The sequence below is a fragment of the Falco peregrinus genome, chromosome 5 (assembly GCF_023634155.1).
Source record: "Falco peregrinus isolate bFalPer1 chromosome 5, bFalPer1.pri, whole genome shotgun sequence".
Classification (NCBI taxonomy): domain Eukaryota; kingdom Metazoa; phylum Chordata; class Aves; order Falconiformes; family Falconidae; genus Falco; species Falco peregrinus.
Genome location: NC_073725.1, coordinates 47,052,921 through 47,068,385, shown reverse-complemented (window position 1 = coordinate 47,068,385; position 15,465 = coordinate 47,052,921). Strand labels below are relative to the sequence as shown.

General features: G+C 37.6%; 1 protein-coding gene across 1 annotated transcript in view; it reads left to right on the top strand.

Annotated features, from left to right (window-relative positions):
- Positions 1–6,000: 6,000 nt before the first annotated feature.
- Positions 6,001–15,465, top strand: part of ODAD2 (outer dynein arm docking complex subunit 2) — an 87,288-nt gene continuing 77,823 nt past the window's right edge. Inside the window, exons 1-8 of the mRNA XM_055805570.1 lie at positions 6,001–6,413; positions 7,033–7,284; positions 8,446–8,603; positions 9,948–10,143; positions 10,717–10,823; positions 11,276–11,412; positions 12,442–12,558; positions 15,205–15,422. Of these exons, the coding sequence (XP_055661545.1) occupies positions 7,061–7,284; positions 8,446–8,603; positions 9,948–10,143; positions 10,717–10,823; positions 11,276–11,412; positions 12,442–12,558; positions 15,205–15,422 (1,157 nt within the window). The 5' untranslated portion in view covers positions 6,001–6,413; positions 7,033–7,060. The remainder of the gene's footprint in view (positions 6,414–7,032; positions 7,285–8,445; positions 8,604–9,947; positions 10,144–10,716; positions 10,824–11,275; positions 11,413–12,441; positions 12,559–15,204; positions 15,423–15,465) is intronic.

Genomic DNA, 15,465 nt, shown 5'->3' with positions numbered 1-15,465 from the left:
TTACCTTTATTATCAAGTTATTTCAAATGTTTAGCACCACGGGCTAAATGTATAACTAATGCGTGTAGCTGGCAGTTTTTCTTCCTACATTTCAAAATAATTCTCCAATTTTTGTTTTACTAGCCAGAAAGTCAAAATCTTTCCTAAATTGCAAAGGTCAAAAGTGGTTCTGGACACAGCAGACTCAAGAGTACGGTGCTCTAATTTGCGAAGTTACCAATCTGTCCATTCCACTTGGCACACAATATTTTGGATAAGTATTCAGTTGTTTATGTTTTGTTTTGTTTTATTTTAATTGAATCTTGAATCTCTGCTACTAAATACCACTGCTGAAGTTCCATTGGCTTTTATAATATAAATCAGAATGCCTGATTTCCACTGAAGCCTTAAAAGGTTTCTGTATCTTTCTGATGGCTGTAGGGAAACAGTTATTAACTTTGTAGTTATAATCCACCTATACAACTAATTCAACTAACCAATAAGCAAGTTTTAAGAGACATTATGTAGCTTCTATGAATACTGAATTGCTATACTATTCAAGTCAGAATAATTAACCAGCTCTAGAAAAAAACATTTTATACAAACATCAAAATACACAGACATTCTTTCTCCCTGGAAAAATGTATGCAAAATCTGTAATTTTTATGCAGGGAAGAATCAGTAAGAAAAATAAAGGGAATCAGCGATTAGTCCCTTCTGCGTGTAAGGGGTTGTACCCATACATGAACAAATTAAGGTGGCTAATGGAGTCAATACTTTGGTGACTCCTCCTGTAAAAGTCAGCATTTTAAAACAATTCAAACTTTATTCATATACTCAAATAACTCTACTCCAGAATATCTTTCTCTGAAGCTTCCTCTTTCAGTGTTATTATGTACATGTATTTGAATAGTAGACATCTCAAGACAAAATATTACATGAAGAGGGAACTGAGGTTGAAGATGCAGAAAGATAATGTGGGATTCAAAAAGAAAAATCCTTGAATGGAATTATCCCCCACTAAAGTATTACAAATCCAGGAAAAACAGCCAAGTTTCACTGAGAAGATACCCACCATGTTAAGGCCCCTGATACTATGACCTGTATCTTGTTCTGATGCTACAAAGAAAAAATGTAAATGAATTTACTACATCTTTCAAAATCACTATCTTCTAACCTGGTACTTCAAATATTGTTATGACATAGTCACAGCATCTGGTTACTACACCACACTGATTATTTCTTTCAAATTATACTCAGAAGTAGTCAAGAGACCTAGCAGTAACATAAACAGAAATTAACAAAAGGGAATAAACAACCACCTACAAATAGAGGGAAGCACAGTATAGTAACACAGTTTGTATTCTGAAATATTATATTATTTTGTTAATCTATAACTTATTAACCAGAATATTTTCCTGCTTTATTTTCCTTTAAGAACTCTGAAGTAACTGTCTCTGCCAGACACCCATGCACAACACTGCATACCTCTGTCTCTTGCATTGAGTCACATTTGAAAAAAAGTCTTTTCTATTTTTTAATTTCTAGAGCCAAGACAGTGTATTGTACAATGTCCAATCTTTAAAACTCCTCACTTCAGATCATTTGGAATTTTTTAAAGTACCTAATTGCTCAGAAAACAAGATGTAAGTAGGAGGTCACAACAGAGAAATCAGAGACTCAGTGAAAAATTAGTAGTCATTTGCTTTCTAAGGATTAGGTTTTGAACATAGGTTTTCCATCAAATCATGCTTAAAGATTCAAAACATCAACAGGTTCATCATGTCCACTCCCTCTTTTTACCTCATGTAGGTTGCCTCTTGAGCTGAAACCCTGCCTTTCCACAAACAGTACTCCCTAATTAAAAAAAAGACAAACAACAACAAACAATTGATTACAAGAATTTAAGATGCATAAAACTGTTAGTTAACAGCTCTAGGCACCTAAATAGTTCATTTGTACTGATACAAAAATCAAATTAATGCAACACAACTGGATTTTTTAATTTCTCTAGCTAAGCCCTTTTCACCAAACAGTGGTGACTTTTGTTCGTTTCGTGAATGCCAAAAATATGTAAGTTTTGCAACAAAAGCAAGCTAATAAACAATAAAAGGAAATTGACAAATACTATCTTGTTTTCTCCTGATTTCCAGCTTGTCTGACAGATTACCCATGAAGCCAATCAGCTAAACTGCTATGTAACAGAAGGAATAGCTGGTATTATTTACCTTGAATGGCTTTTTTTATATTATGTAAGCCTCTACAACTGTTTTTTACAACTTCTATTACTATTCTACTTCAACAGTCATAATCTACACCCTACTCTACAATAATGTGAGGAAAAATATAAAAGAAAAATGGCTTACACATTCTGGCTGCAACCTTGAGATTGTAAAAAATATTTCCTATTGCCCTTCTCTCCATGTTGACAAATTCTTCATAACCCCCATTTCTTTGTGCCAGTAACAAATGATCTCATCTTTGACTACACTCAGGCACACATTTCACCTACTGTTTTATAAAATGTCTTTTACATGAAAAATGTAAAAGTAACTTACAGTATGAAGTCACTAGTACATAAATGTACTACTACAAATTTACAGAATTAGCCAAATATGGTGCAAATGTCATTTCTGAGTAAGTTCCTCAGTAAGCTACTTTTGAGAACATGACTTTATAGACTAGAACTTTCTGCATGCTGATCTTGAGTTACCAAGAGAATACTTTCATAATTCTTTAAGTGATTACTTTCCCTAACACTTTAGCTTTCAGACAAGATTCTCTAAGACATACATCCATTTATATCTTGTACTAGGAGTATTACTGCTAGGAGGTATTAATAGCATTGATCAATCAAATGTGGTAGAAGTAAAAGGTGGTAGTAAATAACCTTCAGCCTGGCGAAGTAAGGGAGTTACTAAGTGCTTATTTTTTAGTGATAGCTGATGTAAGAATGCATGACTTCCCGTCATCCAGCAAGACAAGCCTGAAAGTAACAGAGGGAATCACCTAGAGCTTAACTACTGATGGAAGAAGTAATGACTTGCCACAGCCAGTATGTGTATGAAAATGTGCAAAAGACCATAGAGCACAGAGACTATGAGCAGACAGCAGGAACAGTTTATATCACATAAGGGAATGAGTGAAAAGTTTTAGCACTGAAGAACGCAGTTCATAGAACCTAGCAGGGCGTAGGACAGGCACGGCAAAGTACTTGTGTGTGAACAGGCATTATCTGGAAGTCCCTGCACCTACCAACTCTGCCCTAGGCTCACTAACCTCATCTGACTTGAAGGTCAGGGAAAGATTTCACGAGCAGTAACAAGATCTGAGTTCTTACAGAATTATGTGCTTTCTCCCTCAATCTGCTGCTGTCCACCTTCTCCATAAAACACCCACTGGGCAAGGCTAAGGTTACTCATGTTATAATTAGCCAGCACGGTGTGAACAAAACACTTGGCTGTCTGGTTGCTACAGATGTGACATGCAGTTCATATGCCTGCCTTTAACTCAGCAAGGTCATTAATTTTGTCTCAATTTAACTACATCAGGTTTTACAAAACTTGTAGAAGCTTCATTACTTCCAAGAGCACAACCCTCTGTGAAACATGGTTCAAATGTTCTATCAGGTTCAAAAATTACTTTGGAAAGAGGAAGAGGATGGGGACCAAAATATAGAGACTGCATGCTATGTATTTTTTTCTTTAGAAATGGAATTTAATTTTATAACAGCAAACTGCAACACTATATGTTTAAATCCTGCAGAAAGCTACAAACTCATCAACTAAAAATAAAAGTAATGGGTTAAAAACTGGCTGTATTACTCAGTTGCAAGGTGACAACAATCCCTAATATGACCTGAAAAACAAGTGCAATCCTAGAATGTGGTAGTTAAGGAACTTCCAAAAGAGATAATATTAATGTTGATGTAATGTGTCCTGGTGAAATGACCTTAGAAACAGAGTCAAATCTATTTAAGAAAAACAAGCTCAGATTAGAACACAGGCAAATAAGGAATACTGTGACAGCAAAAGAAATGAAGTTGCAGGCTGAAACTAGAGGAACCGAATTTGTTTAGACTAGCAAAGTGAAGTCTAAGAGAAAATATCTCAGAAATGGTGTAGAACTGGGGAGGAAAAGTAGCCATTGAAAATAAGGTAAAGGACCAGTGTTGGTGCAAGAACAGACACAAACTAGTCATACAAATCGAGGTTAGACATTAAACCCAATGGTTTTAGTCTTCAGAAGAGTTAGAGCAGTTTTCCTATGAGTACAGCTGAGCTACAAATTCAGTATTTGCCTGCCACAAAGAAGAAAGGGGAAAAGCACCTCCAACCTCTGGACTGCCTATAGGCCTTTAGCTTCTAATACCAGATCCCAGCAGCATTCCTCACTACTGGCTTGCAGAACTTGTTCTGCTTTTTCATTTTTTGAAATCTGTCCCCACGGGAAGTTCTACTGGTAACTAAGCCTCAGCTAGTTATCAAAGCTCCTTTCATGGCCAGTGGAGATGTGTACTCTTCAAGGGCAAATCATCCCATTTATCTTCACCACTGAGATGTCTTTCCTTCTTGCTGTTCACTGGAACAGAGTGATCTCGTTTAGGAATTCTATTTCTTACTCCACCGACTTCTTGCTTAAAATACTCAGCTCTGTGTGAAAACTCACTGTCCTCACTCCCCACCACCCATGGTGGGGGGATACTTTTACTCCCTTTCACATTTTGCTGTTTGCACATTCTGCCCATCAAATTCCACTTTTTAGTAGTCATTATTACAGTAAAAAGAAGAGATTTAATCCCTTCTGGAAATGCCTTCATACACAGTATTCCATAAAGAAAAGAGGAATTAAGCATTAAGTCTTTAGCAAGGCTTTTTACTAACAATGCTCTTTCATTTTCACCTCATCAAATGATTCATTTTCTGTCTTCACAAAGTTATGCAGTGAAACAAGAAAAACCAATGCTATTCTTAAGTCATTATTGCGCAGACTGCATGTACTTACCCATAGTTACTGCTTGAAAGTTTCAGTAAGTAAAACGTATATGGACAATCATCTTTGTGGGGGAAAAAAAAAAAAAAAAGGTATTAATCCCACACTGTTATTCTTTCAGATACATCCCACATACGTTCCATAGCCTTCCTTGTTATTACAGGGTTTTTTATCCAGCTGAGTTCTCAGTAAAGTAACTCTTGGCTATGTTAACTCTATGGTGTTAAAACAACTGGGTGCTTCTGTTGGACTGCTCTTGAAAGGGTTATTTTCCTTTGCCTTCAGAAGTAACTTCTGCTAGTATGCAACAGGTAACTATTCCTTCCTAGGTCGAATCCAAGTCCAATTTTTACCATCTGATAGGTATTTTGCTGGGCCCAGATAACTGGGCTGGAAGGGGGGTTTACAGGGGGCAGTCTGGGCATGGAGCCCTCGCTGCCCCAGTGGTACAGATGAGACAGGCAGGTGTGCAGTGGCAACTTTATAACTTAAAAACTTATGCAGAGTGATGGCTCATTCACGTTATGACTCAACAATAGGACTGGGGAAATAGTATTTGTTTCCATTCCGTGTCTGGGGTGCTTTATTTGTGTATTTGTAGTGTTGTGTTGTCCTCAGTCTGTTAAAGGACTTTGTTCACTGGCTGTGCCCATACATATTTCCTTTACTTCTTCCAAGAAACACTGATTTCGCATTACATTTTCTTTAACAAAAAACATTTAAAGCATAATCTGTCACGTTGCCTCAAGAACGAAAAGCTGCCAATGTTAACCTTATTAATTAAAGCTGTTTTCTTGCACTGACTGAAAGCTAGTGAAAGGTTTAAGCTATACTGAATAAAATTCAAGCTAAAAAGTATTTGGTGGTCTTCCTTTAAACTCTAGTGTAAAGTAACTCTAATCAGCAGATTATTTCCACGCCAAAAAACATATAACATGGTTTATTATTTTAAATATAGCTCCTCTTACCTTCTAACGAGAAACGTGCCGCCCTTTAGCCTCAGCGTCACTCTCCCCACCAGCCCCGCTGCCCAGCTCGAAGTGCCACAGGCCTGACCCCTCCGCCGGCTTCCCGCCTCCTTTCCCGAGTGGGAAACGCGCGTTTCCCACCGTGGAAGCCACGTCAGGGTGCCCCTGCCTCAGCGCCGCCGGGTCTCGGGGGACGTTGTGGGGAGCGGCCGCCGCAGCGGCCCCGCCGCGCTCACCCACCTGCTCTGCCGGGCTCCGGCCTCCCCCGCAGCGCGTCACCTCCCGGGGCGCTCCGCCGCCTGCCGCCACCGGGCCGTCCGTCCCGCGGGGCTGCGCCCTTCCCGCCGCCGGGCGCCGCCTGTGTTTACTCGCTTCTCCCGGTAACGGCTGCCGCCAGGCCCGTCCCCATAGCAACACCATCGGCCTCGGCCCCAGCGGCTATGGCGGGGTCCGGCGCGGCTCTCCCGGGGCAAGGTACGGGGGCTAGCGGTGAGGGGCGGCCATCCGCCGGGCTGCCGGTGTCCCGGGGGGGGGGGGGGGGGGGGGGGGGGGCGGGGGGGCAGGGCCCCTCCCGCCTCCTGCAGCAGCCCAGGCACCGGCCCGGGCTCTCCTCAGGGGCGAGCCCTCCCTATGCCCCGCTCGTCTGGGGGCTCCGGCCTCTGGCTTGGCGGTGGGCCCGACACACCTCTTTCCTCCATTTAAAGAAAGTGGCTGAGGGAGGGGTGCCGTTGCTGGGGGCAGCACGTGTTTGTCGACTTGCACATATGGTTTTTAACAGTGGGGTCAACTTTACAAGAACCAGAGCACCTTTTGTTAATGGCCACAACAGAGGCCCTTGCTGTCAGCTCCCTCAGTTCCTAATAGAGCCAGGAATGAAATAAGATGGAAAAACCTGTGTTTTCACCTGATTTCCCTGTTTAAAACTTGTGAGTTGTCATCCTAAATTCCCTCTTTCTCACTCTGGGAATTTAAACGAGTTAAAAGAACCTAACCATTCCTAGATATATTTATTTCAAATTATAGCAGGCACAGCATATTGCATTTATCATTTTGGAGCTCAGTTTGGTCATTCTCTGACTGTTTCTTTGCTAAGGTGTACACCTTTGATACTAGTGAGGACCATGGGAGCGGCGCTGGCAAGAGCAGCTCAGTGGACAGCTGCTGGTTCTGGACCCGGCACACTTGAAATCACCCCTTTGAACGAATCTCTTTTAAATCAAATTATTAAGTTTGCAGAGGGCTTCAGTACTAGACATCCTCAGGAAGCAGCATTTGTCTTCAGAGAGCCCCTTGAGTGGAAAACACAATTGAACTGTTCAGTATTCGGAGAGGGTTATGATCTCAAGTAAGTCCGAATTGTGATGTGCTTTGAAATGTTGAAGGTGGACCACAAAGCAAAACTGCTCATTTAGCATAAAGAAAGCCTTAGTGGTTTTGGGAGGTTGAAATGGGTGGGGTTTTTACTGATATGTATTGAAAATTTTGAGTTAAAATTTGTAGGGTTTTTTGAGAGTTTCAGGCTACTGATATCTTGGTTGTGATTCAGGCCTGTTTATTGATTTCTACAACTTGCACTGTCTATTCCTAAGACTTTCCACAACGTGTGTCTAACAGTGATTAACGCTGTAACTTCTTTTAGTGTTAGAAGTGGCTCCTGCCTGGTGGGTTGACCCTGGCTGGCTGCCAGGTGCCCACCAAGCTGCTCTATCACTCCCCTCCTCAACTGGTCAGGGGAGAAAAATATGATGAAAGGCTCATGGGCCAAGATAAGGACTGAGAGATCACTCACCTGTTACTGTCATGGGCAGACCAGACTCAACTCATGGAAATTAATTTATTGCCAACGAAAAGTTGGAGTAGGATAACGAGAAATAAAACAACTCTTGAAACACCTTCCCACCACCCCTCCCTTCTTCCTGAGCTCAACTTCACTCCCAGTTTTCCCGACCTCCTCACCCCCAAGCATCACAGGAAGATGGGGAATAGGTGTTGCAGTCAGTTCATTGTGTTGTCTCTGATGCTTCTTCCTCCTCACAGTCTTCCCCTGCTCCAGTGTAGGCTCCCTCCCATGGGAGACAGCCCTCCACAAACTTCTCCAATGTGGGTCCTTTCCATGGGCTGCAGTTCTTCGTGAACTGCTCTAGTATGGGTCCCTTCCACAGGGTGCAGTCCTTCAGGAACAGACTGCTCCAGCATGGGTCCCCCACAGGGTCACAAGTCCTGCCAGCAAGCCTTCTCTGTGTGGGCTCCTCTTCATGGGAACACAGGTCCTGCCAGGAGCCTGCTGCAGTGCAGGCTCTCCACAGGGTCCCAGCCTGCTTTGGGCACATCCATCTACTGATTTGCAGTGGATAAATTGGTTTACCTCAGAAGTTTTCTGAAATACAGCTTAAAGAAATTATATTTGCTTTGTCATATGAAGCTTGAGTAACATTCAGAATTATGCTCTAACACTTGCTGTTTATTTAAGTTCTTATTTTAAAAATATATAATTTTATTTTTCTAGTGGAGCAACTGTTCAGTCTGAAGCCAAAGGTAAAGATGGCCAACCATTGCTTCTCCTCACGGCATCAACTCTCAGAGTTCGGAGTTTTGACCAGCTGTGCTGTTTGCTACAAATTGCTATGGAAAAAAAGTTGAAGGAAGCACAGGCATGCCTTGAAGGTTTTCTTTCTTTATTTATTTTAACTTTCCTCTCTCTTAAAAAAGTGTGTCTTCTCTTTCAATTCATGTTTATGAAATGTGAAGAAAAAAATTTATGCCTTCATTTTAAGGGTATGAGAAGTTGCTAATTCATGAAGGTGGCTAAGGTGCTGATCCAGAACTTAATGAAATTTCTATTTCTTCTTTTATTTTCACAGAAATCAATAACAGAGAAATCTGTAATAAAGTTAAAATATTCTCATACAAATTCATATATGTTGAGTAATATCCCAGCTATTGCAACAGACAGTAGATTTAAATTTCTGAAAACAAATGTCTTATTGGAGGCTAATAGCAGTTTTTCACATATTTGTAGTTAAATTCTCTTTTAAAATGTTACGTTCTTAAAAAATAGGTGTGTGTCCCCCCTTATATGCTTAAGATATTCTTACCTGCACAAGGTTCACCATGAGCACTTTCAGGTCCTTCTCACAACAGCTTTTCAAATGCAGATATGAGTACTTCTGCTGTGTCATATTCAAGTCCTAGATTTTCAAACTGACAAGAAGACCCGTCATAGACTAAACTAGCTGTCCTCCTCTCGTTGGAACTAGGAGGGATGAGGAATGTTCTTTGGTAGAATTACTAGAAATTGCATCTGCAATACTAAGATGTAAATGCTGTGGATCAAACTTCAGGTCCATCTAATCCAGGGTCCTGTCACTGACAGTGATCAACCAGGAATATTGGGGAAGAATAATATGGACAGTATATCATGCAGAGGCTTTCACAGATGTATGGGACTTCATTTGCAGTAACAGAGCAAAATGTTTTTTGTAAAACCCACTGACATGCAGTTATGTCACTGTTTACCAAAAAAACCACAGCTGGCATAGCTGAAGAAGTAATGGGTCCATTGGGAATGCTGCTAGGAAACTTTAAAGGTGTTCTTTAACCCTAAATAATATTTCCAAAATGATCAATTTTCAATGAGTTGAACCCATTGATTTCCTGTTTTGGTGATCAGCCAGGCCTATTTTATGGAAAGGGGCTATTGATAAAGGGAATTATTTAATATTCACCTCTTGGTTGAATAAATCTTAACCTTTGTTGTGAAAAGCAATTTTGTTCGTATGAAAAATTTCTTCTTAATGTTTTCATATTTTTAAAAGTGCATTTCAAATTATAAGAGAGATATGAAAGAATACATAATACAGTAGTACTTGATGAATGTGCACATCATTAAAGTTCTTAATGTAAATTAATAGCATCAAAATTAATTGGCAATTGAGATAAAAAGCGTTTGTCTTGCCTAACAGTTTTTAACATAGTATCACGTTATATTATTCTGTTTCATGTTCACAGCTAACAGAGATCCAATAGTGAAAATTCTTGGCCCTGAATATGGTACTGTTGAAGGAGAAGATATGTCCATGTTGCATTTACTTGACAAAGTGAAAAAAGATGATGACCCTGAAACAGAGGTGAAAATGAAAATCTTTCTTCTTCTTCGTCAGCTGGATTTGCAACTGCTTAATAGTTCTTTGAAACACATTTCACAGTAAGTGCATTTCAAATGGAAGGTAAGCATGGCAACCAATGCATTTATTGTGTTATGGTTAAATTGGATTGGTTTCAACCCACAACATGTGCTTTTGGTGTGACATAAATAAATTTATTGAAATAGCTTTCACTGTTCACTAAGTTATTGAAAAAACATTTTTTTTCTGAAGATTTTGCTGTAGGTGTGGGTATGCAAGAGTGTGCCTGAGAGTGTGTGGGGGTTTATTGCATATATTTTGTGTTTTGGTAGGAAATTGAAGTTATTTGGACAGACAACAAAGTTACAGTTACATATTTTCAAGGAAATTTGTATTTCTTCATGGAAGCATATTAATTACTACATTGAGTCTGGTTTAGAGTTACAAAGACTTCATATCAGCTATGGAACTAAAATTACATTGAACTAACAGAAAAAATTAAGAAAAACAATGGAAAATGACCCATTTCCAGATCTCTGTTGCTACTATTAACACTCAATGTAAAAGAAAAAAATAATGTAATATTCTCTTCTTATTTCTCTGAGTACATCCTTTTGATGAATACATTTTAGACCATTTTCTGTTAATTGCAGAGACGTAAGACTAAATCCAGCTGCTATAGATAATGAAGTGAATCTTCTCAAGAATTTTTCTGGGAAAGGAGAAGATACAGTACTGGAATCACTGGAATATACATCAGGTGCAGATCTGATCATATCTCACATTTATTTATACCCTTATTTGAAGTCCTTGAGTTCTGTGTGAAATTTGCTAAATTAATTTCAGTAATGAAGTGTTTATTTCTACTTTAAAGTTATGAAGTAAAATAAAAAATATTTTCAAGTATGGAATGCTGTTCTTCAGCCTTTACTTACAGAAATAATCTCCCAGTTATATGAGTATCTTCAGTGGAAGTAGAGGAAGTGAGTGGAGTCCCTGATCCTAAAAAGTGCTAAGCACAGTTGCAGTTTTTGGTTGGATCAGACCATGGGTCACAGAACTTTGTATGATAAATTCCTAACAGCAGGAATTCTTACGAGTAAGGCATTGTTTTGGGAATTTGATTTGTATACATGTTATATTAATTATTGAGCTTAATTATTAAAACCTACTTTTAAACTGGTTAAAAATACTAATGCTAATTGGTTACAGATTACATGTTCTCTAATGGATGTCGAGCTCCTCCCTGGAGACAAGTGCATGGCGAAATTTGTTATTTAGTCATCAAACCGCATGATACTGATCCCTTGTATATCACTTGCAGCACAGCAGGAGTCTTTTTAAATGGAGTAAGTAGTAATAAAGGATACCATGGAGTAATGAATATTTTTATGTGCTAAAATCAAAAAATCAATCAGGTTTAGTGTAGTGGTATTGAGGCTGTAAGACCTGCAGAGCTAGTTTATTGGGACAGAAGAAGATGACAAGAGTCATAAATGTATGATAGTTTTCTGTATGTTTTGAGTGCTTTTTCTCTAATTTTTATAGTAGGAGTGTATTCTGTACTGTTTGCTAGCAATGTTTGTTTAGTCTTTAAAAGTACCCTAACAGTCCCTCATACTATTCCTATTCAAAGGTAGTGTAGGACTAGATTCCTCTCTCATGTCTCATTGCTCTTGATCTGAGGTGTAATATTATTGCGTGTGACTAATAGAGCTTGCTTTTGTGTTTTTATAAATGATAAGCAGGTTTTTGTTTTCTTTTCAGTGGAAGCCTTTTAGAACTTATCTATCCTTTTCTACTTTTCATTTTGATTACCTCTTTCGTTACAGATAGCTTTTATTTAGGCATAATAGTCCCTTGTGTGTGTTAAGCAGTGACTGGAGCTCTTCGATTCATTTTGAAGAGAGTCTGATGTCTGTCAGGCGTGACCCACAAATTGTTTTCCTTAGAGTTAAAAACGCCAGGGAAGTTTTGACTTAGCACATTTTTAATGGATGAAGCTCATAAGGCTTATGCTAGTGAGGTCACATTATTTTCTGATCCTTTTAGACATCTGCCATACTGCAGTGGAAGCTCATATTTACTTGGTTGTTTGCCATAAGCCAGAAATTCTTTTCAGTGGAACTACACAATTAACTCATAGTAATTACTTGCAGATTCTATATAAGATCTTGATTATCTGTTGGGATCCATGGAGATGATCCCATGCATCTTTACAAAACATTATTGAGGTTTGATGATCTCTGCTGAGCATGAGACTTCTGTATCTAATTCATGACAATATGACCTCTGTGCTCTTTTAGCATTATTTTGTGATGCAGATTAAATTACATGTGTAAGGCAATACTGTTAATAATGTTAAATTTATTTTTAAGGGTCAGCTAAAGGGTAAAGATGACATTGACTATGAAAGAAAAAGTGATGTATATAAAGATATTGTCACATTTTTAAGGGAGAGGTCACCTAGATTTCTAGAAAATATGGCTAAACAGGTATGTATTTACTGATATTGGGTGTGTTTTCTACTTTGTACAAATGTGCATTTGGATTTATATCAATTTCTACTAAATATGTTCCTTTCATAAACACCAAATACACTATTTCACATATCATTCTATCATACCTTACTATAAGGTTTGATCCAACATGTGAGGTCAGCTTCTAATTTTGCATAAAAAATTTTGCTCATCTTCTGGTGTTATTCTTTATGGAGCACTGGAAATGTTGGAGCAGGGAATTATGATATACTTGTGGAAAAGGTCGAGTTTTTGTGACAATATTTTTCTTGATCAAAACTACTTAAATTTTTATCTTCATTCTTTGTAGCCCAAATATAAATAATAGCCCAACTTTTTTACGGGGAGCTGCCTGTTTTAAATATCAGAGCTGAGAGTTAAGCATTCAGCTTACACACTATGTATTGCTTCAGCCCCTGTGAAATGCAAGCAGTTTGGCTTTTATTTAGAGCTTTACATTAGCTAGAATTACACAGTGCCACTACAGTATTAGTTATTTTATCATTCCTGATAAAAACTTTTTTTTTTCAAATTTCTAATGTGATTATTACAGATTAATAACTTGTTGGTAAAATTCATTACAGACTAAAACCTGTCAGAAGTTTTATTGTGGATATTTATATGCAATTTTAATTATTGCAAGAACTAAGTAATTAAGAGGGAAATTTTCTTATGCTTTAGTTCTGATTTTCTGGAATGTAGGGCTGTAGGGGTTTTTTTGGTGATACAGATTTTTGACAGTTCTTAAAGAGCATTTCAAGTTGTATACATAAATACGGCAGCTTAAATTAACAGTAATGAAATTAAATTTTTAAGTTGTTCTGTTTGAAAGTACAGTAAGTTCCAAACTGTCTTTTATTTATCCCATAGGGAAGTATTTTTTTAATGTTATATCTACCTATTGGTTTATATTTCACAAATGTGGCAATATATGAATGGTTTTAGACATAATTGCTGTATTTTCAAAGTGATTTGGCTTCATTTGATGGTCATGAAAGGTAAAATATGGTAATATTTTAATATTTTTAAATAGTTCAAATCCTAAATGTTAAATAGATTAATGTTAATATTGATAATAGATATAATATAACTTTCTTTACTGATTTTCTGCTCTTATAAAGGTACTGTAGCTAATGAAGAAATTCTACACTTATGAAATAAGAGTAAATAAATACAATTTATCCTATTTTCTTTCAATTGTCATATAAATCACTTGGTATTCCCTGACTGTGTAAATAAGTTTATGCTGAAGAGTATAAATTATACCATTTTAATGGTTTAGAAATATCATATCATATTGTCTTGCTGAAGAGCTGGTTTCGTACGTTCTGCATTCTAAAACTAGAATTTAAATGCTTGAACTCTGAAGAGCAGAGAGAAGCTGTATTTCCAAAGTTGTCTACATGAAATACATTATGACTGGGAATAGTTTTGATTTATTTTCTGAAGAGAGGAGAGCTTCAAAAAGCTCATTACATACACATTTATTGCAAAACCAATTTTTATAGTATCTTCTTGGCCTTGTTTAAGCTAGCATTTAGAGTTGCTGTGTTGGCATATAGTGCTGTAGGAAACGTACTTCATAACATGTGCTTAGCTGGTCAAGCTACAGCATCAATTCCCCTGTGATTTGTCTAGTTTATCATGTGTTAAATCGTCTTGTCTAGAGTACACTCTCAGAATGAGAGTATTAGCATGAGTTTATGGTTAGACAGTTGGGTCAGCAAGCCTGGAACAGCTGATTCACATCAGGGACTAGTCAAAAACAGACCATACTGTGACAGTCTCCTTAAAACTGCCTTGAATCAGATACATAAAGGAATGTCTTCACCTATTTGGTAGTGACAGCTGCAATAATAATAATAATAATACTAAGTAATGATCATATGCTGTCTTTCCTGTAAAAATTGAATATGTTCCAATAGAGAATAAGAGTTGACAAGAGTCCTTTCTGTTCTGGGTATTTTTAATCAGCCATGGTACTAGACACAGACAGCTGAAGGATTGGTGGGTGCCACTCAGCTCCATTCTTGTGTGTGACTTGTTCAACAATGTTTTGTCCTGAGAGATGAAAAAAATCGAATGGAATGTGTTTATATTAATTCCAAACTATATCAAATTACTTGGAACTGAAATCTAGCAGTTTATCATAGCCTATTTTCAGGTTTATGTTATTTTTTTGTGGGAATTTTTTGTAAATCCTTTATGCAGGGAAATAAATAGTCTTATATAAATGATCCATTGAAAGCAGAATGACTGACTTTGCAATTCTAGATCTTAAAGCTCATTTGGAATTAGGTTCTGTAAAAGTGCTTGTGCCACAAATTATTTAACATATTAGAAATTGAACAACACCCAATATTTAGTATGTTCAGAAAGTTCCCAATTTAGCTAGTTCATCTATTTCAAAAACTTTAAATTGCGCACGATAACAGCTACTTTCCAGATTAATGTTTCATTCTTTTAAAGGCCATCTGATTTTGTGCTTATAATCTAATTCTACATTTGATACATACAATTGTTAAGCACAGCATCCTGGAATTGTGCTTATAACCGACAGTTTTAATATGCATTATTCATATAGCAATATGACTGACAAACCATGTCTCCTTCTTTTATTAGGAATATAGGTTTTTTAAAGAACCAACACATGAGAATAATTATCAGCGTATGGAAATAGTTGAATCTAAGGTCTCTGGCCAATCCCAGGACCTTTATAATATTACAGAAAAGAATGTATGTGAGAAAATGAAAAGTTCTGCAGCAAGGAGATCCATGGACAAGAAGAAATTAGAAATGTCTATGAAGTGGAGGAGTATGGGGCTTGCTGCTTCCCACAGATAAGTAGTTATCTGTATAATTGAATTTTCCTATAGATCTCTC